At 41.4% G+C, this 24,078-nt stretch overlaps 1 protein-coding gene across 1 annotated transcript in view; it reads right to left on the reverse strand.

Moving 5' to 3' along the window:
- Positions 1-12,341: 12,341 nt before the first annotated feature.
- Positions 12,342-24,078, reverse strand: part of LOC125007270 (metabotropic glutamate receptor 4-like) — a 172,640-nt gene continuing 160,903 nt past the window's right edge. The window contains exons 10-11 of the mRNA XM_047583978.1: positions 17,261-17,507; positions 12,342-14,188 (exon numbers count right to left, since the gene is read on the reverse strand). Of these exons, the coding sequence (XP_047439934.1) occupies positions 14,139-14,188; positions 17,261-17,507 (297 nt within the window). The 3' untranslated portion in view covers positions 12,342-14,138. The remainder of the gene's footprint in view (positions 14,189-17,260; positions 17,508-24,078) is intronic.

The raw sequence follows: 24,078 nt of genomic DNA on the forward strand, positions 1-24,078 counted from the left end.
CTCATCTCCGAGGCACCATACTTGTTTGTTGCAGTGCATTTTTTCGAACACGCGCAACATCATCTGTGTTTTCTGTCTAATTATTTTTTTTTATTTTATGTTTGTTTAGCAGAATCTCATTTTGGCTTCCTGACACTTTTTTATTTCAAATTTCTTTCATGTGTCTCCAAGATCCAAGGTTGGCCTTACAGCTGCAGCAATTGACAGGCCTTGATGATGTTTTTTTTTTTTTTTTTTTTTCATTTCCTACATAGAAATTTCATTAAATCGGTCGTTGGCTCAAAGGTAAAACTCTTCTCGTCTTTTTCTGCTTTAGGTGCTGGAATTTCTAACCCTGATTTAAAAAGGGAAACACATATTCCATTATTTTTTTCAGACTCAGTCATGTCCATTTTAGCTACTTTAAGGATAAATAAATGTTTCCCTGATATTTATGAGAAGACTCTGGAACGCCATTTGGACCTTCTTGTCGGTAAATGGATTAGTGCAACTCAGTTGACTATTTTGATAAAATATAGAAAAGGTATATCTTTGGGAGCGGCCTGTTGGGATATTATAACCTTCGGTATTTGCTAAAATATACCTTGTATACAAAGTGCACCCCCAACCTTATGGAGCTTAAATGTGACAGAACTATTTGTGTGAATTACGTTACAAACTATAGTTTAAACTGTCTTACTTGAACATTCTTGGAATAACACCTAATTAAATGACAATGTGACAGAGTCAAAGAGCTGAGTTAACAAATAAACTAACGTGAGGATGGCTCCAAAAGTGAGTCAGTCCCTCTCATTAACAACATTAAACTATATAACGCTGTGGCAAGATGGCAACGGACATAAAACTGATGCACTGAGCTTCAAAACCGCTCTTTAGGGATGGATGATGTCGTGCAGGATATTAATTGATTAACCAACACTCTCTTTTGACTCTGCAGTAGCCAGTAGATGTTTTCAATGACAAGGCTCTGAGAAACCCACAGTTGGATACAGAGTTGGTGACTAGATGGTGAACACATTGGAGCAGTGGATAGTTTAGGTTATTCAGAATTTAAATACAGCACAGAAACATCCTAATGAACTGAAATTCATTGGGATGTTTATTAGGATATTTTTAAATTACCTGTGAGCTGAAAAGTTTGTCCTGTTCGTGTGTAGTTTGTGTGTAGTTTGTTCTTACTACCCCTCAGTAGTTAAAAAACAACAACAACAAAAAACATACACACACAGTTACTACGCTAAGGGATGAGGTGTAAGCAAAAAAATCTGTGTCAAGACTATTTGGCTTGAAGAGTGATTGTGCACAGCCATTTTAAGCAGAGTGTTATTTATGGGTACAGCAGTGTGTGGATTTAATATTAATCTCAATTGAAGGTTTAACAGCCAAATCAATCCGGGGGAATTATAGTTTCTGTGGTAGAAAAGTGAGTCTCCAGGAGATAAACATTCCCTTCTAGCTCATAATCTTTGTAGTTTGTTGCCAACCTGCCTCTGTAGAAGTAGAGCAAATATCTTGCTCATTAATTCCTGCTGATAGGAAGAACAGTCTTTTGAACATAATCAAAGCCAGTGAAGCTCCGTGTGGAGTGTGAGTGGTCATGTTAGTGGGCCATGCTGACTATCTAGACAGAAGTACATGAAAAAGCAAGGGGGCTGTGTCCTCCTCTGTATCTAGTCCTCTTTACATGATGGTATGAGCTTGCATCCTTTCCACGCTCATAAAAGTAGAATGCATCCTTAGCCTATGCATCACATTTAGTTTCAGCGCCATCCACTGTGTCACAGTGGTGAGGGGCTTTGAATGGCTCGCAATAAATCATGATTTTCAACAGCTTCAGGGTTCGAGTTCACCTCTATCTAGACTTGACCTACTTCTTAATAAAGTCTACACAAAGTTGTTGTGGAGTCCCTCGCGGGATGAAAGATAAATGTGGATCTTCCCTGAGTACTCATTGTCCACTTTGTCATTTCATTAGTTATACACAGACAATCACGCCTCCAGTCTAACCCTTGTGACTTATTTAAGATTTGAACTTGCATTCTGGTCTACTGGTGCAACACCACCTCTTTTTTTTCTGTTTCCGTTCATGCTACTTACTCACTGGCTGTGATATAAGTGCAAACTGGTTTAAAATTTACATGTGTGCTGTCATACAATATGTAATATTACCAACTTGAGGCTTTTCAAAGGTGACGATAGCAATGTGGAAACGAGTCCAAGCATGACCTGCTCACTCCTGGTCCTTCGTGAATAAAGCAAATATAAGATGGGAGGAAAGTTAGGTTAGCACACATTGACTTTTAAGCTAGCAAAAGTTAAAAGAGGATTGTACAAAAAGGGAGAGAGAGGCAAATATATATATATATATATATATATATATATATAGGGGCTACCACAGAAGAAGAAATGAATCTAAAGTGACAGCAGCTTCTAACATTTAACAGCCAGGTATAGAAACAACTACTTATACAACAGTTTTAATGTAATTTTAATATGATGTTCAGGTTTGAACCTGTACATACATAGGGCTTCACAGTGAACACAAATGATATCTGATTTATAACAGCCATTCATAAATGTTCCTGAAGGTTGTGGCATACAGCATGTTTAAAATAACTGAGAACTGTGGTTTGTAGCACTATTAAATTGTATTGTTTCATACTGACACATGTGTCTACTGTTACTCCTGTCTACTGGCAGTCCCCCATTGTGGTCAGCTGGCTGCAATAAATAATAGAATCACATCTGCTTAATCCAATACGATTTGTGAACAAGTGTGTCAAAAGGATGATACATTTGAATTACCATTTTCCTATGGAGTTCCAACATAAATGGAATATATACATATATCTACAGCCCTAGCAATTTCATCAGTGAAAGCAAAGGTACATTCCATTTAAAACAACAATAAATAAAACATGCAATGCCCTCTGGCATGTACAAACTGGTGAGATCAATACCAATCCCTCAACAATGTCTTTATCTGGATTGTTGGGTTTAAGCTTGTACTTTTGGAACAACCGCTCAACTGCTGCCACCAGCTGCTCCTGCTTTCACTTGTTTAGCAGAAGAAAAGAGGTGCAACAATAGAATGAAAAGCGTCTTGAGAGACTTCAGCGACAAGAGCTCAGAAAGCTGCGTCCTCCAGCCAGACAAGACAATTACAGCATATGGTGTTGTGTAATATCTTAGCTCAAATGGTGGGTTTTCTAATTATATCCATGGTAAACGCTTGACTCCCTTTTTTGTGTCAGTTACTATTATGCTATTGCAGTACATGAGGAGAGTTGCGGTAAACATAAGACTGGCTACGGCAGAGACGGACAGAAAGATTCAGACCGAGAGAAATCCTGTTTAATTTCCAGCTGGCAATGTTTTAAACCGTCAGCGCTGAGCTGGGAGAAAATGCGTTGATTGCTATATTGGGTGCAAGGTGAGTGCAGCAGCTTTAATGCATGGGAGCAAGCAGCAATGTAAAAGTTTAATAATGTCACGACAGAAGCCGTGTATGTGGGGGCATGGCTTTGTGGCAGAGATTTTTTTTCATGGCCAACGATGTGTGGTGTGGAAACAACACTATTTGTTACACGCTGTTTTTTTTTCCCCCTGTGGTCTACAGGTATTATAAGTCAATGTCTTGACCTAAGGAAAGTTCCGAACTTGGCTTTGGTTTGTGTATTTTCATCTCACAACTATGTAGACTGACTGACTGTGACATTATATCGAGTTCTAATGTGGTTGGTAAATCCTACAACTAGAGTACATTGCACTTAATAGCATGCTCTTTATACTCCTTGACAACTCACCGAGTTATGGACCAACAATAACTGACTTTGGACTTTTATAAGCAAACATAGTGGCTGTTGAGACAAGGTCATTTTGTAATATGTACATGAGAGGGAAACACTAACCTAGGTGTGTACAGCTGGCGGGCTGTGGCATACTCTTCTTTAGCTAAATATTCTGTTATGACGGTGTGTTTGACTGACATCTCACATCACATTTCATGACAATCCATCAAATAGTTTTTGATATATATATATATTTCTTTTGTCCTTTCTTTTTTTTTTGCTTAAATCCACAAATACAAACCTTATTATGGTGTTATAGAAAAAGTCAGAGGATTAACAGCATTATTTGGATTTGTTATCTGTGAACCATGAAGGTCTGAATGACATATTGTTCGAGTCTTTCAGCAAATGTTTCACAGATTAAGCAAAAATAGAGTAATTTGCTGGTACTGCTGGAGGAAGAAACAAGGATACACCCTCTGCTGATCATGAATGTCCTTAAAAAACTTAACTAGTTTGAAATTAGCATGGTGAAAATGTCAATGCATTCTGATGAATATACAATGGATTAATAATTCAAATAAGTATATACTGTGAGATGAGGGCAGCTACCCAAAAAGTCTAAAAGAGAAAATAAGGGAAAACAAAATCCAAACAAAGTGGTCAGGGACAGGTCAGGTTTTTGACTAGGCCACTCCAAAGTCCATTTAGTTTTTCTTCATCTGTTCAGAGTTGGACTTGCTGGTTTGTTTTGGATCATTGTCCTGCTGCAGAACCCAAGTTCGGTTCAGCTTGAGGTCACCAACAGATGACCAGACACTCTCCTTTAGGACTTTTTGGCAGACAACAGAATCCATGGATCCATTTATCACAGTAAGTCTTCCAGGTCCTGAAGCAGCAAAACAGCCCCAAACCATCACACTACCTCCACCAAGCTTTACTGTTGCTATGATGTTTTTTTTTCTGAAATGCGGTGTTACTTTTACACCACATGTAATGGGACACACACCTTCCAAAAAGAGACTTTTCTCTCATCAGTCCACAGAGTATTTTCCCAAAAGTTTTGGGGATCATCAAGACATTTTCTGGCAAAACTGAGACGAGCCTTTATGTTCTTTTTGATCAGCAGTCGTTTTGGGTCTTGAACTCTGTCATGTAGGCCATTTTAGTGAGTGAACACTGACCTTAATTGAGCCAAGTGAGGCCTGCAGTTCTTTGGATGTTGTCGTGGGGCTTTTGTGACCTCTTGGATGGGTCGTCGCTGATGGGTCGTTCCATGTTTTCACCATTTGCGGATTATATGACTCTCACTGTGGTTCACCAGAGTCCTAAAGTCCTTCTCAATTACTTTCTTTGTCATTTTGAGGATCTTTTGTTCTACTTCACTTTGTAAGGCAGGTCCTCTTTAAGTGGTTTCTTGGTTGAGAACATTTGTGTCAGTAATCATGACTGGGTGTGGCTAGAGAAATTGAACTACAGAGTTATTAACCACAGTTAACAGGGGCAAACACTTTTTCACACAGGGCCATGTAGGTTTGGATTTTTTTTTCCCTTACAAAAACGTTCATTAAAAAAAAAAAAAAAAAAGTATGATTGCTTGTTTTATCTTTGTCTTGTATTTAAATTTGTTTGATTATCTGAAACATATGGGTGTGACAAACACGCAAAATTAATAAGAAATCAGGAAGGGGGGCAACACTTTTTCATATAGATATAAGAGATGACATGTCAGTGCTGATGCACTGTGCTCTGCAGTTGAATTGACACACATCAACACTTGGCAGTCATTTGTTGAATGATCAAGACTTAGATGAATACAGTGAAACAGTTCCCCGACTGAATACCTGTAAATAAACACTGTATATTTACCATACAACGTCATTATGCCTTTGAGGCTGACAGAGCTTAAAGGAGAGAGTGAAATGGTGCATAGCAAATGAAAGCAATACTGGCAGCGTGTATGAGAGTCCCTGGCTGCGGTATACCAGGTTCTGCATTCTACTGTCACAGTCTCTCCCAGTCCTTGTTAGGATGGCCTAGTTTCATTGTAAAGGCTTTGCCCACCTCCTCACACTTGTTTTTTTTTTTCCCTCCCTGAGGGAAACATGTTACCCAAGAGTCTCTCTTTAACCTGGGGATCTCTGCACAGAGCGCTCGTCTGGTTCCTACTCTTCCCCGGGGCTCAATTAGAAATACTGCTCAGTGGACTCCACGTCAAGATGATCACTGCTTTTAAGTTAGTGACAAACGACGGTGTTCTCTTTGATAAATTTACTAAGGACATCTTAATGGCAGAAGAGGCAGCTGCTTTAGAGGGGGGATAGAAATGAAATATGGATTTTGGATAAAATTGATTGGTAAAGAGAAATTGATTTCAGTGCTTCATTTGTCATTATACATGTTACTGTACAGCAGAAGTACGTGGTTGGATGGTGGGATGGTCCTGAGCCACTGCGAACCAGCGTGTTGCCACTGTGGGACCACATGACCCGGCGCTTAGCACCCATGTTTTTGGGGTCCAGGACATTCTTGCTGTTTGGCGTCAGTGTTACCATTTTTGACACGGTTGGTAGCACTGGTGAATCCATTAAATTTAGCATTTTTCATGTCTAATACAAAGGAAGTGAAAAGGAAATGGAATAATGGATATATCGTACAGCACAATGATATTTCTTTATTGTCTGATAAACAAGGTATTTAATCACCAATTAATAGTTGGTTAGTCCCTGTTGTGTAATTTCAGGTGACATTTACATCTGGTAATGCGATTCTTAATTAACTGCCAGGGGGAGATTAATTAAATCAATTGTATTACTACACTGGAAATAAAATAAAAATCAAAACACCATTAAAAGATCTGAATCAACACTGATTTGAAAACAATAGCTCGATCTCATTCCTCAGTGCCGTTTACCTCCATTACTTCCCTCCAAAACGAGCAAGCCAAGCATTTGCACTGTGTTCAAAAAATAAATAAATAAATAAATAAATAAAAAATAAATATATATATATATAATGAACAATCAACCAAAGATTATGCGACTCCCCTCCTCCCACTCCCCTGCAGTACCTCAGTGGACCCCCTAGGGGTAACAGACCCCCTGTTGAAAACCTATGCCTTAAGATGATTTTGGAAGATATTTATGTGCAGGTACATTTTTTTAGACTCTAAGCAAAATGTAGAAGAAGAATAGCCTTGGAAAATAAAAAAATAAGTATATTCTTGACCTTCTATAGTGGCAGCGTGTTTGTCCTCCTCACTGTTGTGCACTTGCTGTATTTTCTTTCCGTATAACTATATATCTACAACTAACTGCGTTATCGATCACATGTGCACATCTCTATCAACAGAGAATAAAAGGAAATACAAAGTGATGGCATGACGCACAAATAAAGCTGTCCTTGTAGCAATGTTGCAGTTTACAAACAACATATCCTGAATGGTGAATCCATACTCAGGGTCTAGCTTGTATGCAGCCACTGAACTGTCGGAACATCGCTGCCTTTGATTGTGCAATGACTGCAGGATATTCATGAGCTACTGTTTCCTAGCAACATAGTGTATGTACCGTGTATAAGCTACAGTAGCACGCCTCTGATCACTTAGCGCTGAGACAAAAGATGAATGAAACGTTGCTGAAAATGTGACACGCGGATTTACAAACATTTCCACTTTGCCCCGGTTTCCAGTTTGACTTCACCCGTGCGTTCGGAGTCACTCCTGAACCTGTCCGCAGTGAATCAGTTGAGAGACCGGGCGCTTTGCAGCAAAGCAGCTGCTGTCGGTGTCGGGTCTGTTTGTGATGGTATACAATAGCACTGCTGCACGGCAGAGAGAGCTCAGTCACAGGACCCCAGAGAGAAAACTTCCCTGCGTTGCTTCTCTCAATCTCGCCATATATTGGTGCTCAATTCTAGACAAATGCGCTTCTGTGCTCATTCTGTCACCTGAGGGCAGTTGTACTGGATTATCTTTGAGTGCACACGAGGAAGAGAAGGTACCTAGCGGATAAACATTTTATCTGCTCAGCTATTCGTACTTGCGCGAGGATTGTCTGTGCGCTCGGTCCCCATCCGCCGCAGTCGTATACTGTTTAAATGGTTACTGAAATGAATTGGCTTCTGATGACTAAAACCAAATTAAATTATTTTTTTTTCAGAACTTTCTCGCAAGAAAAGGCACTTTTTTTGAGGACTTTGACATGGTTCAATTGTCTTAGCAAAGTATGCCAAGACCATTTCAAGAACACATGAAAGGATTATTAATTGCTCTGTGATCCAGTGCTCGTGTGATGGGTTTTGTGTACGCTTGATGTTAATATTACGCGCTGCTGTGTGAGGAGCATTTGAATTAATTCACTCCTCTAATCTAAAGCAGCTGTCATTGTCACTGCGATCACGTAGCAACGAGGAGGAGTGTATCTTCTGGAGGAAGGTCTTTTTTTTTTTTTATGGATTTTGTTGCCTGTGTTCACATCATGAGACCATCTCATCAGCTAAGTAGTGGCTGCACATTACTAGTGTCATCACTTCATATAAGTCATTATCTTGTGTAGATAAACCTCTTAACCTCTCTGTGAGGATTGGTATCTTCCTATCTGCAGTAACACAGTTGAGCAGATTGCACTGAACCCTTCAATAGTGGTGTCATTACGACTGCCCACACAAATTAGTTCCTGAATGTGTTTTGCCACTGTGCAGCGGAACAGCATCTCAAGTTGTCCTAAATATTTTTGAAGTTTGCTGAAAATTGCTGGCGTGCAGACTCAGAGACGCGTTGAAGCAAGGCGAGGCCAGCTGTTAAAGGAGTAGCACACACACACACACACACACACGCGCGCGAGCGTGCGCGCGCCTGTCTTCTACACAGCTGGGAGGCGAGTCCTTACTATAGACACTGAAGTCTCTGAATAGATATATGGTGCTGCCATCACTTTTTCTTCAGCCTACGTCCAGTGAGGTACAGACGTGAGCCGTCTAGTTTGAAAGCAAAAACACAATAAAAGAAGTAGACGTGGAACCAAGCAGTAGGTCTACACGCACAGCTTAGTCGAGCTCAAGATGCTCAAGATTCGACTCTCTGAATGCGGCCCTTGTCCCAGTTTACATGCAGCGGAGAAAATCAATTAAATAACCGATGGGAACATGTTCTCCTCCTCCACACTAGGTGGCGATATGTGTCTTATGGTTGGCCTGTTACATGATGGGCTACATTGTTGTTGATGTGGCAGATCGGCATTTCAAACAACCGCCAGATGGATATCAGTACAGCTTTTTCAATCTCATATGTAATGTGTGTATAAGATAGCACTATCCCTCAGACAGTTCTACCGGCTCTGTTTTCCTTCTTCTTCTGCGACTGGCATGCGCACACGCGTTGTCCAGTTAAGTCCAAGCGTATACAATTTTAGTCGCATTTACATTGTTTGCACTGAATGTGAAAATTGACTTCAGCTTGCGCTCTTTCTAATGATGAGCAGGTGTGACTCCAACATTTTCCCCAAAAGTTTATGGGCTCAGTCGTTGGTTTCAAGTTTATACAACATGAGGTTGATTGTGTATGACCCCATATAGAATAATAAACAGCATAGCACGGTACACTTTAGGGCAGTGGTTCCCAAAGTGGGGCCGAGGAGCTATTGCAGAGGGGGCGTGGATAGGTGGATGACTGAGGTTTGCTTGAGCGCAGTTTGAAACTACTTAGCGGCAGCATATCCAGAGCATAAGGACAAGCCAGCTATTTCTTCAGAAGATAAGTTGAATAGACTGCCATGCACCATGGAATCCCTTATCCCTTAATCCATAAAAGCTGCATCTGTGTGTTCAGATCAACTCGTCACATATAAAGTTGCCTATAGAGTTGCTCAGTGTAAAAGAGAAAAAAAAACACTATAGCAGGGGAATTAATACTTCCCTTCGCTATCAATATGGCCTCAACGATGGTTAATGAAGCAACAGCAAGCAAGCTGAAAGCAGTTCCTCTATCAAACAAATAATCTGTCAACTGTTCTTGTCTAGAAAAGGGGGGCCCTGCAGACAAAACTTTGAGATCCACCGCTTCGGGGCATGGCCACCTTGAAGTTGGAGAAACAGAGCAACTACTCTACCAGTGCATCGCTCAACACTGGTGATCCACTTCTTCAGTTCAAGAGTTCACCTGCATCAGATGAACAAGGGACACCCTTTTTAGGACAGCGTGCACGTTCTGGCAAGAGGAAGCAGATGGTTTGAAACAGGGGTCAAATAAGGCATCTATTTAAAACTGCAAAGCACCTCTCTGACCAGGGCATGTGGACCGGACGGCCTCTTACGGCGCAGCTTTAATATCTGTCCCATAAAAGTTTCACCCCTATTCACAGTCTGGAAGTTAATTGCTACATTGTCTAATTGCAGGTGAGTTATTAGGTCTTTGGCAGACCGTAGTCCTGTGTGTTTCTGGTGTTCACCGCTCACAGATGTTCTGAACAAAAACCCTAAACTCCTCACCGGTCATTTCAAACTGAGGAAGCCAGCCAGCTGGATGAATGGTGAAATAGAGTGTTTAGATTTGGTGTTTTGATGGATTTGAATGCCCAATGGTCGTACATAGTTTCCCAGCTCCACCCTCCCATACACATGTGGTCATTTCTGCCTCTAAAGATGGTAAAAAACAGAATTCTTGTAAACCACTGTCCACAAACCGACGGCTGACATTACACTCCATGTACACGTCTCTTCAAAACAACAATCCTTACATTTATTGTTTCTCACAATTCATCATCATTTCTCTGTGGATTTGCATCCTCTTTTCACCTCTTTTTTATTTTTAACCCTCCTGCTACCTTCAAATTTACCTTCACTTCACTTTTTATCCTTGGAGTCAATTTGATGTCAGCTATGTGTCAGGTACTTTATTTTTCTTTGCCGACTACCTAAATAGCTCTTTAAATAAAACAAACCCTCCCGCCCGACAAATACATCCAGCATGCCTGCAACGCGCCTATGGAGAAATATGGAAATGAACATAAAAATTTCACAGACTGACCTAAAACTCAATCTATATTTCAATATGTTTACGGGGCTTTATAACATTTCTAAGTACATATTCTTGTTATCTACAATATTTGATAAGAAAAACTATTATCAAGAATAATAACACATGTTATGTCAGGGCCTGTGTCCCCCATTAAATTAAAAAAAGTCATTAAATATGAAGCAAAAAAAAAAAAATATTATAATTATATATTTAGAGACGTTAAATAATTGAATGGATGAACATAATAGGACGATTAAAGAAACCTGCATTGTCTGCATTTGCCTTACGTGCTATGGTGTAATTGCTACAGTTAATGACATCCTACCGCCACCAGTTGTTGATAACAGGAAGAAGCTGCAGCATAGAGTCTGAAACAAAACAGGTGTTAAATAAGGATTTTTTTTTAAAACCAAGAATCCTCAACAAGGTCCATTTGTCTCAGATATGAGCTGCATGACTGAGACTCTTAGACGTAAAATATGTTCACGTGCGAGCTATGACATTTTCCCCATGTTATTTCACCACGTGTGGTGATCGTATCATGAGCTGCCTCCAGTTTCAGGGGGGATTTTTCATCCTATGTGCACGACACAAAAGCTGCGTGTAGCAGAAGTCTTGTTATTTGCAGCTTCTGTTGGCCTTTGCCAGGTATTATTTATTAATAATGCATTGATTTACAGATTTACTTAGTTAGCCTCCTGCGTCAGTGTGTCCTGCCGTGTCCTCCGTGAATACATTTATATTCAGCAGCAGCAGCAGCAGCAGCAGCAGCAGCGGCAAGCCCATATGGGTGTGAAAGTCTTGAGTAAGCATGTGACTTTATACTGAATTGTCAGCAAATATTTCCTGAGAGCAAATGAGAGCTGAACACTGATGGATCAGTTTACTTAAATGGCTACGTCCAGCATGGAGGTCTTTGTTATTTTAGTCGTAGCGATGGGACAGGATGAGATATTTATAAAACTGTTCAAGCAAAAAGAGGATATAATACAAAACCCCGCCGTTGTATTACCAGCACACACGCGTCACCGTGCCAGTGGAAGATGATACACTTTGAGCCGTGCACACTGAAGTAATCCAGCACTCAGAGATGCATTTAACACCCTTATTTCCAAGCCTTTTGTATGGCGAGGTCACAGTATCAGGGAGGTGTGTGGATGATGATAGATAGGGAGAGCTCGCTGCATGTAGAGGCCTCGGATTCAAGTAGGGGCTAACCATTCATTTGAAATAATTTCATGTTTCTTCCCACCAACTCTCTGTCCTTCCACTGCTATTATCAGAGCAATTGTGGCAGCGTATTATTCAGAGGGCGGCAGACATTGTTTTTTTTTCCCTTCAGGGCGGACAAATTTGTTTCTAATCTGTATTGTTTCTTTACAGCGGGAATAAGGCGCGCGCACAGGCGCTGCCAATCATTTAGCCGAAGATAATGTATGTCTGTTAACGTATCGTTCTGCTCTACGTGGATGCTTCTCCCGATTAATGAGCAACGCGAAAGACTTTCCCCAGTCGCACAAACCTGAAGGTGGACGTTGAAGTTTGGAAACATTTTTAATAGAAATAATATTTTGTATAAAAAAAAAAGGAAGGAACAAAACTAAACATGCGTCACACACTCCATTAGTTGTCATGAGGTTTTACAAATACATAGTCAGATAGCCAGGCACTGTATCTTTTTTGTACATTTTCCCCAATTTTAGGATTTGTCAGGACATAAAGCAGACATCATCAATCTATTTAATAACATACATTAACTTGCCATTTAATTTGGTCAGCACTCACATTTTATTCTGCAACACAAATGGTGTTGAAAGTAATACAGAGGGAGGCATGAAAAGCAGCATTGAATTCACAACACAAATGACCCCACGATGTTTTCCCCAAGACATTAGAGGGCTTTTATACCGCACAAAGCCGACTATTAATCTGTTCAGCGAGCTCAGGGTGATTGATAGAGATATTGTATATTTTAGCAATTAGATTTTCATCTGTTAAAAAGCCTTACAACTTCCTGACACCTCCTCCTTATCACGAAAGTGCCCACGAGGAGGACACACTCCGTAATAAATTCTCTCAGTCACTGGTCCATTATGGATATCACCTTCAGGGCATATTGGAAGATCCTCTCAAGGGCATACTTCATCTTAATTCCCACACTAATGGATCCGCGCAGCTAAGCTTTCCCCCTCACGCGACGTACGTGCGGCCGACGGAGTAGCTGCTGGCAGTGATGGGAGGCTCGTCCTGGATTGACAGCTCACAGCGAAGATCTCCTGGTTGTTTGTTTCAACCACGAGAGTCACTGTTTCAAAGCACATACAGGTATGCGGAGGGCAGTGGCAGCCTTGGGCTAGCTGGTAATACAAATCATGGCCTCACTTAAGCACAGATAAACAATCACTCACTAGACCTTCACCATTTGAGAACAGTTTTTTTTTGTTTTGTTTTTTAAACGTACAACAGGCTCAGGCCCAAACAATTGTTAACAACGCTGCAACGGAGTTTAAACGCATTCCAAAGATATAATTATTTCTTCTTTTTAATTTTTTTTATTTAACAACACAACACAGGATGTTGAAACTGGCATGCTCAAAATCGGCATCTCGCAGGTCGTTGTCGCGAACTCAGCGGAAAACTTGAGGAGGAAATAAAAACAGTTTGCGTGGACGTCTGCCGCGTTGTTGAGGTGGTCCCCGTTTCCAGTCGTCCGACAAAAACAACAAAAACATCGGCCCCCCCCGTTAAGAAAGCCGTGGACCGTGTTCTCATGCCTTTTTGGTGTTGGTTAATCCCGTGCGATGCCTCGAGGATTCCGAAGATTAATTAGAGTTCGCGAAAACTGGCAGACGACACCGAGGACACCTGAACGTATTCTTGATTTCGTCCGGGCTTCGGTCAGCGCTGCTCAGGACAACAGAGGCGTGTTTGACGGAGGGCACAGCTGAAATGTAAACACTCAAACAGAAAGCTCCATCGTTCAGTCTCCGGCCTCTGCCATGCAAGTTGTTTTGCTTTTTTTCTTCTTTTTTTTTTTTTTTTTTGTTGTCTGGGTGTAATCTCATGAGGCAGACAGGAGATGGAACCTTAAAATTGTCCTGTTATCTGTCCCGGAGCTCGTTTTTGTCCATCCCCGCTCCTCTTTGTGGTCTCTCCTTGCCATGTCACGTCTTTGGGAAATGCTCCACCTGCACAATGACACATCCTCTATTTTTTTTTCTTTTTTTTTCTTTTTTGCCAGCCTTGTGAAATTCCTCTGCACATTATTATTATTATTTTTTTTTTTCTCCACCAGGTTTGAAATCCTGAATTGTGATGTGAACCTTTGTCCTTTAGATTGCATGGTTGCTGTAGCTGATGTAGGTTTGCTTTGTCGAGAAAGCTGAAAGAGAAGAATGAGAGGGGAGACTGAGAGTCAGATGGAGTCAAGATGAGCTTTTGTAACCAGTGATTTGCAGAAGAACCTGCCGTCTTTGTTTTGCTCCTATTTCCTGCTGCTATAAACGTGAGACGAAGTGTCGCATCATCAACTGTTTTGCATAGATCTTACCTGGACGATCTGTAACTCGTAGATAATATTTTTGCCCCTCAGCGCATTCCAGTGTTACCCGCACCGACCGCCCCCTCCTTTTTTTTTCTGCAGCTTTTCAACACTCAACTTTCCAGGTGTCTCCTCAGACCGTGTTAGCTGATTCGCTGAGCTGGAGCGGATAAATCCTGACATATCTCCACCAGATCACGGCAGTAGTGGGAGGCTGGCCCAGACAGGAATTTTTCAATTTCATCAAGCCATATATCCACACTTGGCCATGACAGTGACGAATGGTGCTTATTCAAATAGCCATGCACTGTATGGCCCCTGTAAGCGGTAACCCCATCAGGACAGATTGCTGCCGGCTATCAATTCTGCATCTTTGCCTTCTCGCCACTTATTGTAACAAAAAGCCCTATTAACCCCCCTCGCGTGGATCTAAAGCAAGACAAAGAAAGAATAGATTTAATGCTATTCTGTGTGTTTACATGTACATCACATGTACATGGCCGCCTGGCACTCTGCCATTGTTACCGTAGTGCACTCTCCTGCATTTTATATTGATTCCTGTTTTTGTCTAAACGGTAAACACGTCGTCAGCTCATTTATTCTTCCGCGAAAGGAGACATTTCTCACTGCGGCTGGTCTCAAAAGTGAGGAGGAAAATGCCGCTTTAAAATGTGACAAAAGGCTCCATTCGCTCTAAGTTCGGGGCCGGACGGAGGGAATGCATCTCCGCTGACAGACGTGACCGATTAAAACCTTTTCCCGCCCGAGGCGAGCAGGGGGAAGAGCGTTTAGGACGTCACATGAGTAATTTCTGCTGACTCCATTCCTGAAGCCATTATTTACTTCACTTGTATAAATCCGGAGACTGTCACTGATACAGTGGTGCCAAGCACTTTTATTGGTGTTGAGATTAGGAGGAGGCACACGCTGAGGTTCGGCTGCATCAGAAAGGGAGCGTCGGATACCTCGTGATTATTTATAAGGCGTTTAAACTCTGGCTGCAACTGGTATCTTGATTACTGTCTCAGATAATTGTCGATGACATAAAAATAAATAATGAAAAAAAATTTATCATCAGTTAACTTGGGGTTTAGATGCCCAAATATAAAATCCACATTTCTTCCATGACAAAGTAATAAGTTCCTGATAACTACATTTGAGAAGCCGAGACTTGGCTTCATCCTGACTCCCATGTTTGAGATTAAAACCATTTGTTTAAGTAGAGCACTTTCACATTCATATCATTATTATTATTAATAATAATACATGTTTGAGTCACTATTGTAAAATGAGGTGATGCAGTGGTGACTGATCCCATTTACTATCATTATGTTGCCCCCACATTGATGAGAGATAATTGGACATGAATTCTAAAACCACATCAGATGCAAACCCAACATTTCCCAAAGCTGCAGCTTCACAATAAAACATGTACCGGGCGAAACACCTAAAAGCCCCCTTTTAATAATACGTAGTTGCTTATTTTGGACATCACATCAGCTCGAAATATTGTAGGAAGCAGTGGAACAGGAAGGAGCAGCCACAGTAATCTGTTAGATGAAGAGCTGCAGGCAACCTCTCAGCGACGCTGTAGAGCTGCCCTGCTGCTCGAGGTTGATTCATGACTTGTACGGCATAAAATCAGGTCACGGTTAATCACGTAAAGATGGAATGAGTTCAATTTTTGTGTCGCGATAATTTGTCATGCTGCCGCCAGTATCACTTGACCTTAAGAATTAAGCAACATTAGCTCTTACCAAAACGAAGCAGAGGTGTAGTCGAATCAACCACAGCTTTAATGTTTAAGATTGACAGACTGGCCTGTCTCCATCTAACCTGTGAATTTATTTCAAATAAGTTATTAATTTTTCAGTTATTTTCAACATTGGACTGTAGAAATGTTCTTTGATGCTTAGTAAAACATATCAACTACTGTAATAAATGATTAGTCTTTTTAGTTGCTCCTTTCCTGCCTCTTAAATGTTGAGACTTATTCCTAATTTGCATATTTGCTTTCTGGTAGATATACGAGAAGACTGGAACCAGTCTTGTAAATGCCCATTAGACATAAGGCTAAAGCTAGTTGACAGTTAGCTTAGCTTACTTTAGCATTAATAATGAAAACGAGGGGAAACATCTGTCTCTGGTCTGTAGATATACTGAAAGCGCGCTAATTAAAACAGTACAACTTGTTTTAATCTGTACACGAATCAAAGTGTGAAAATGAAAATTCCCTATTTCATGGGGTGTTAGGTGAAAGACTATTTATGGGTGGTAGCGTTGTCAAGCAACCAGAAGAGACTTGAGGAAGTCACTATTCCCAGACGAGAAATGGGCCAACGGTGACCTCCAGAGACTCTGGTCTCAGACAAGTAATCAAACTGAAAATAATTAATTTAATCTCATTTCAGCATGAGCTTAAACCATGTAAACACAGAGAGAAAAAAAGCAGAAGGTGCAGGTTTAGGATGCTGAAGATATCAAGAGCCGCCACGTTAAATAAAATAGATTTCTGGATGTCGGAGCAAACAGACACATTTATAGGTTTCACTATTGTAGATTTGTAGTTTCATTGTTTAACTGTATGTTCTGTAACCCACTCCTTCATGGCTTCAGACCCCACACACATTACCGAGAATCCTCTAATGCTCCTTCACAAACTACATCCACCTCCCCCGACCACCAAATGATCAGCAGTTATTGTATTCAGTGAAGTGTTAAATAACATACTACACATCTGCTAACAGGTAATTATTTTCCTCTGCCTCCTATCGTCATATCAATTTGTGTGATTTACAGACGCTGAAGGACAAAATATTCCTGAGGCCAAAGAAAAGCAGCGTGTATTTATTTATTTATAATCTTAGGTTTTTAGTAAAAAAAGGCTTCATTATTTAGCGTTCACGTGCTTACATTGTGTTTCGAGGCTTTCGCACAGCTCGGTCTTGGCTTCCCCGTTGGGTCTGAGGCCGGCCTTGGGGTTGAACTTGTTGGACATGGTGGCGGCGGTGACCACGGCCTTGAGGCTACGCGTGCGCTTGGGCACGTTCTGCTCGGGGTGGAAGAGGACCACGTAGACCTTGGGCATGTAGAGCAGGCCAAGGGACACCGAAGCGCTCAGGCTCACGGAGATGGTCAGCGTGGTCGTCTGGATGTACATCTGCAAGACGCAAACACAGAAAAGTACAAAAGAGTTTAAACCTACTTGGCGATCACGCATTTATCTATATGGCCAGTGCAGTGGCCTGTACAGTACAAATGACATCTGCTGTGTGTCATTATAATTAGGGCATCCAATGACCCGTTTGTTGGCCAAGCTGTTGCTGAAGTAGTTTCCACTGTGTCCAGTGAAGGTTTCAAAACTATTTAATGCGAGTGATAAAACTAGTTCTAAATTAACATCTCATCTGTTTTTATGGTGCGTGTGCCAAACCAGCCAAGGCCACCGTGTTTGTTTAATTTTCTGCCATGCTAGTTTTATTATGGCCATCACGTCGACCTGAACACAGATTTGATAACGGCAGTCGATTGAATCCATTTCTGACTCATAACAAGCAAGGCCCATGAAAGAAGAGACGAGCTCATAAACATTTTTTACACATGGTCAAATCCTGACAATCACTGGGGAGGGCAACACCGAGCACCATCCTCCATTTTGATTGTTTACAAAGCTGCAGCAAATTAATGGATCATGGAAGCATTAATGAAGAAAAGCTACTGTAACTTCTATACACGGCACACGTATGAAATGGGAGAGCGGTTTATGTTGGCCTCTGCTGGCTTGTAATGTCACGTTTCTGACCCTGATTAAATGAAAGGATATAAAGAAGTGGCATCAAACCACATGCAGCCTAATTTAAAAGGAGCCAACTACGCAACGCAAAAACATCTAAATCTAAATCAGGCCATTCATCTGGCGTGACTACTTAATGGAACACTAACCCTGTTTGATTTCATGAACTTCTTTTGGACTCAACGCAATTTTTAATATTTGGCTTTACCATGCATGTAGATGTACTGCAATCCAGTCACAAGTCACAAATTTAGATACAGTATTTTTAAATATTTTAAATTGCTATTAATATTTTAAATAAATTAATATGATTATTTATTAATCATAACACTTTTATTAAGAAAAAAATACTATAAAAATGTAACCATTCATGAAATCTATGAATGGGCTTTTCTGTTGCTAATGCTAATCGCTAATGGCTAGTAGCTGCAGTTTCAAATGATGATGCCCAGAAAAACCCAGAAATGTGAAGGTATAACAAGTCAAATCCTCACAGCTCTTCCTGTACAGATGCACTTTTTGTTCAAAATCTACTTGAAACAATGATTCTAAAACTAGACGTTGACTAAACGCCTGATGGTTTCAGCTCTGAACTGATCCGTAAGCAACAACCTCGACCTCGACTGTCGTGAAGTCAATCGTTGCAGCCTCTGGTCTGTGTCTGTTGCTGCAACGCAACGCACAAACTATGCATATTTTTACTCAAGTTTCTCACACCGCCTCAAGCAGAAGCATTTAAATGCATTTAACAAGACACATTTGACTTTCAGCTTTACCGCAAAAAAAAAAAAAAAAACAACTACGTATCTTCAGATTAAAATAGAGCTGCGTGTACGCGCTGTGGTATAGGGCAGCAGATTTTCACTATAAAACACCGCTGTGGGCAAGAGAGATGTGAATCGTAGCAGAAAGGAGTGGGGGCAGGAGTGGAAAGGGGAGGCACCTTATTGTTCTTAGGCCGCCACGAGGACTGATTTAAAGCAGTAATTAAACCAGCCGCAACTGAAGTATTCAAATATAAGATTTTGACACACACATGCCTGCATATCAGAACCATTATTATTTCTTGTGGGCATGATATTACATACAGACAATAAATCCCCTCGCGCGGGCTTTTAACTGCACTTCGCGCCGCCGCCTTTGGACCCTCTCTTTTGACTGGATGAGTTTTCCCCCGTAGGCTCCTGCTGCTTTTTCGTCAAAGCCCAGGAACATTTAGCTTCCCAGATGTGATCTCCGCCTGAATGTCTGTGTTTGTATTTATCATGTGTGACTCTCCGCAAAGCTCTCCCTCCAGACTGGCTGCGCCGCGTCTCCGCCAGCCCTGGTACCATGTGGGACCGCTGGCCGGAGAGAAGAACGGAAGAATGGAGGCAGTATGATGGGAGGACAGCTGCAGTGGTCGCCTCCCAGCTGCGGGGAGCGTTAACCAGTGAACTGCTCGGGGGCTCGGTTCACTGCCGCCTCGGGGACCGACTGTTGAACCCAAGCTGTTACTCACATAAACATAAAAGTGCTCTGCTGCCTTTCGCCCAAGAATAATGTTATCTTCAAAGCCATCCTCTTTGTCACTGAACACACACTGGGGAGTGCGGATTGAAAAACCGAAAGAAGCAATTAAACATCAAAGTCGTGAATTAGAAACCAACACCACAATAATATTTTCCATTGATAATAGCATTCATTATTATTTTTATTAGACACGTGTTTATCTCAATATTTGATTAAGTGAAGTTAAAGCTCGGCCTATGAAAAAAAAAGAACAAAAAGCCAATGTTCTCTGGTGCAAACAAAGAACAGAAACCATATCTTCTGTTTGAGAAACCGAAACTGTCTCTCATTTTCACCGGCCTTAATCCACTATCAGAATAGTTGTAAATGAATAATTCAGCATTAACCAGTCATTGCTACTTTCACGATAGTAATTACTGCTGTTAAATGAATGTACACTTTAAATATTTTCTAAGTTGCGTCCATACATGTATGAGACTCTGTTTTTTCATCATAAATTAACCGAATGTGACATCTTCAAATACCATGTTGTTTGTTCAGCCAGCGGTCGCAAACTATTACGTTTACGGACATGTGAAACAAAGACAAGCAGGCAGCTGTCACACTGGTGAAGCTAAACCAGGGCATGTGTGTTTATGGTAATAAACACTAGAAGATTAAACTCTAGGACGGTGCAGTTGCTCCCCGAGTGCTGTTGCATTGTCCAAATACCCAGATGCGTACTTGCCCCGCCCATTTTATTGATGATGCATCAGGGGGTAACTGGTACAGACTCGATACAGCCTGCCAGCCAACATCTACACAGCTATTCTAATTCCCCAGTGACCATCCTGTCCTTCGGAGTCTGTATTTGATATTGATAAGAAGCCAGGTTTTCTTTTTTTATCCACAACTTCAGAAACTTTTCTTGGATCCTTCTGAGATTTTCTTGCGGACTAGAGACTCTTGTTTTTCTTCCAGCGCTGGCATACTTTTAGTTTCTGTAGACTAGTCGGCATCATTGCTGGTTCTCTTCAAATGATGCACTGCAAAAAGCACCGGCGAAGGAACGTCGCAGACAGCAGGTCTGAAACTCTGAAACGGATTATCTTAATCAACACTGTGGGAGTGTGTGCAATCGCTGGAATATAATGAACATTCATTTATATGTATTATATGCAAAAGTTCCACATTACGGTTTAATTCTCGGCCCATACTGATTTATCACTCTTGCTAGAAAAATTCCCCCAAAAGTTAATGTATTATAATATTGAATTATTGCCTAGACCTCACTGGAAATCAATGTATTTCTGTCTGGTGTGTTATCACATAGCAACAGTGCTAGAAAAGAATCCCCCGTCCTCTCCCTGCTACCCCGTAGAGCTACGCTAGGTTACAAATGGAGTCCTGTTTTCAGTGTCAGACCAAATCCTGCATTCAATCCATTAATTTGTTTCCCCCTGATTGCAGTGCACCTGAACGTTCGCTGACTGGAGCTCATAAATGAGCCGTGCGCTATATCTCACGCTGCCATCAGCAGATCCCGCCTGAGGAAAAACAGGAACATAGAAGAAGCAGCTCATGGCAGCATTACTGACTGAGTACATATATATTTATATATATATATATTTAGAGAGAGAGAGCCTCCCGAGAGCTTCCGTTTCAAGATGCAAACCATCAGATTGATTTAAACTGCGTGATTCTCACACTGCGTTCAGCCACTGTCTTATTTCTAAGTATACCATGGAAACGTTCAGCAGCATTCGGGGCTTTCTGCATGAGAAAGCGCCGTAATTGTGCTCTAATTGAACCAATAAACAAGCAGAAGCCTTCAGGGACACAACAATGTAGCTTCATGAAACAATGTCATTTCTAAAGAATATAACCCTTTGGCCTTGATGAGCTTTAATTCCTACTTAGTCATTATAGTAGCGCCCAGAGGTCAACAGCCGGGACCCAGAGCGCTGCGGGCCCAGCGCACACAACAGCTAATCTCTGAAGTCCAAGATGTAACTCAGCTCCCTCTGCTCTGTAACATCAATCTTCATTATTCATTATTGGGCCTGTGGGACATCACTCTGAATAAGGCTCTTTATCTTATGACTGAGGAGAGAGAAATGGAAAGGATGGGGAGGATGAGAGGGGTGGTAACAGGTAGCACGGATGAACGGAGAGCGCACGCTGTCACAAGCGCTCTCCTGTCTGACTCTGGTCACGTTGAACTCTCTGCAGCTCCCACCCTTTGTCTGACTAGTGCACTAACAGCGTTTTTTTTTTTTCCGTCGTCTTGTTGACAGTGCCAACAGCGCGATGGAGACTTCATAGAGAAATAAACAGCACCACTCGATTCATGCGTCCATTCATGCACTGTAATGGCAGGACCTCTTTGTGTGGACTGATTGAATTTGAGCTGAGCCTTTTGTGCCGAAGCCTCATTCCCATGCATGCCATTGTCTCTTGCCCCTCCTCCTGCCTCTGTCTCGGAGACAGCTGCTGATTTAGACAGTTTCTCCAGGTAAGCAGGTGTCACATCTATTCCTGAAGCTAGCATAGGGCTCGGCGATGGCGCTCCGCAGATAAACCAGATGTCCTCGTTTGAATGAGAGAGAAAGCCTCCCGTGGCATTCGTTACATTTGCCCTGGCACCAGATGACAAACAAATAACTGTGCCTGTAATGCTGAGGCAGAGGCCCGCTGTAAGCGGGCGATGAGCGCATAGGCGGCTATATAAGGTAAATCAAGTTCCGGAGGAAGTGGAGCATTTAATTGCAGTGAAAGACGTGTCAACGTGGGCTGTGAGGTATTGTGGGGCCTGTCATTTACAGTACATTGATTATGAGGTGTGTTTGCTTTGACATGTTAATTCCTTAAATAAGAACGTTGTTTATGTAACAGCTCAGCAAATCAGTCACAGAGTTTTCTGTTGTTCTTTTTTAGATGTCCTTTCCACAGTCTGGCACCATAACCACCAGCACTGAAGTTATCCAGTAGGCATTGTTTTTTTTCTCTCTGCCCACCAGAAAGACACACTTATTTATGCCGTTCAAAGCTGTGAGGAATTTGTTTTATAATCTGACAGAGTCATAGTTAATGCCTAGCTGAGTTAAGACAATTGGGTGTATAGAAAGACAAACTGACTCTTGGTTGTCCTGGACTCCTCCTTACTCCCCCGCCTGATTTAAAATGGGTGAAGAGAGCACTAGCAACCTGTGAGGGTGTGCACTCAGCACTGGAAGCGGCCACACCCTTAATTATGCATAACTCTGGTATAGTCCCTGGTATAATTTAAATAAGTGTGTTATTTAAAAACCCTGTGCACTGTTGTCATGAATGGGAGATTTAGTTATAGACTATTAAAGGTTTCAAATTTTTATCGGGATTGGATTGACTCACTGATGGAGCTCAACATTTGAGAAAAACTGCAGTTTTTGATGCAGTTTTTTTGGAGTTTGTTTTGGCTTTAGTTTTGAGGGCTGAAGGTTTCAGAAGTAAGTCTCATTGACCATCCTATGGCACCATGAAGAATGGCACAAGATCTTGACCTGGCCTCCAAATTCACTAAATCATAGGTCTTCAACAGGGGGTCCGCAACCCCTAGTGGGACCGTTGAGGTACTGCAGGAGGCAGTACTTCACTCATTCAGCGATACAGGAACTACCTCCACAGCACTAGCCCAGACCTGTCAATCTAAGCTTCCTGTACACAGTAGACCCCACCCTTCTTGCTGCTGAGCCATTCACGAAGCCGCATATTACACAGTGAGTCTGTCAGGTTCCCTGCAATTGGCCGAGAGCCTATTCAGTCCCCAGGTGAAATCCAGAAGCAATATTAGCAGAACAGAAGCTAGTATGTTTGTGTTTACAGTAGTTGCACGGCCACCCTACTGATGCACGTTTGAATTAAAAAAATTAATATTTCAACCTGTGTGTTATTTGAACAGCTATTTTGCATTAATATGTAATGCAAAATTATAATAATGATGCACATTTATAAATAACACTAGGCCAAGTTTAATATAGAACACATATAGTCGGGAGGGGGTCTCTACTGAATCTCTTCTTGGCCTGAAAAGCATTGAAGACCTCTGCACTAGATCCCAAACTGATCAAGTATCTGTGGGATGCACTGGAACAAGCCTGACCCACATACTGCTAACACTATGAGTTGTTGGCTAGTGTTCTAGCGTTGATATTTGATGCAGCAGCTTCAGGAGACATGCATCATATAGTAACGGTAATTAATGCAGTTATTGACTTAGGTCTATAGCTTGATTGTCTTCGTGGTTCAAAAAAAAAAAAAAAAAATCTCTCAATCTGTTCCCTCCAAGAACCTTGCTGCTCTAAAATAATGTCACGCTACTTTACACTCCAAAACATTTGTTCCCGTAAACATACAGTGTGTTTTTTTTATGTTCATTTTTGTGTTAAATTCATCATTGGGGCCATTT

This window comes from Mugil cephalus, chromosome 4 (assembly GCF_022458985.1).
Source record: "Mugil cephalus isolate CIBA_MC_2020 chromosome 4, CIBA_Mcephalus_1.1, whole genome shotgun sequence".
Lineage (NCBI taxonomy): Eukaryota > Metazoa > Chordata > Actinopteri > Mugiliformes > Mugilidae > Mugil > Mugil cephalus.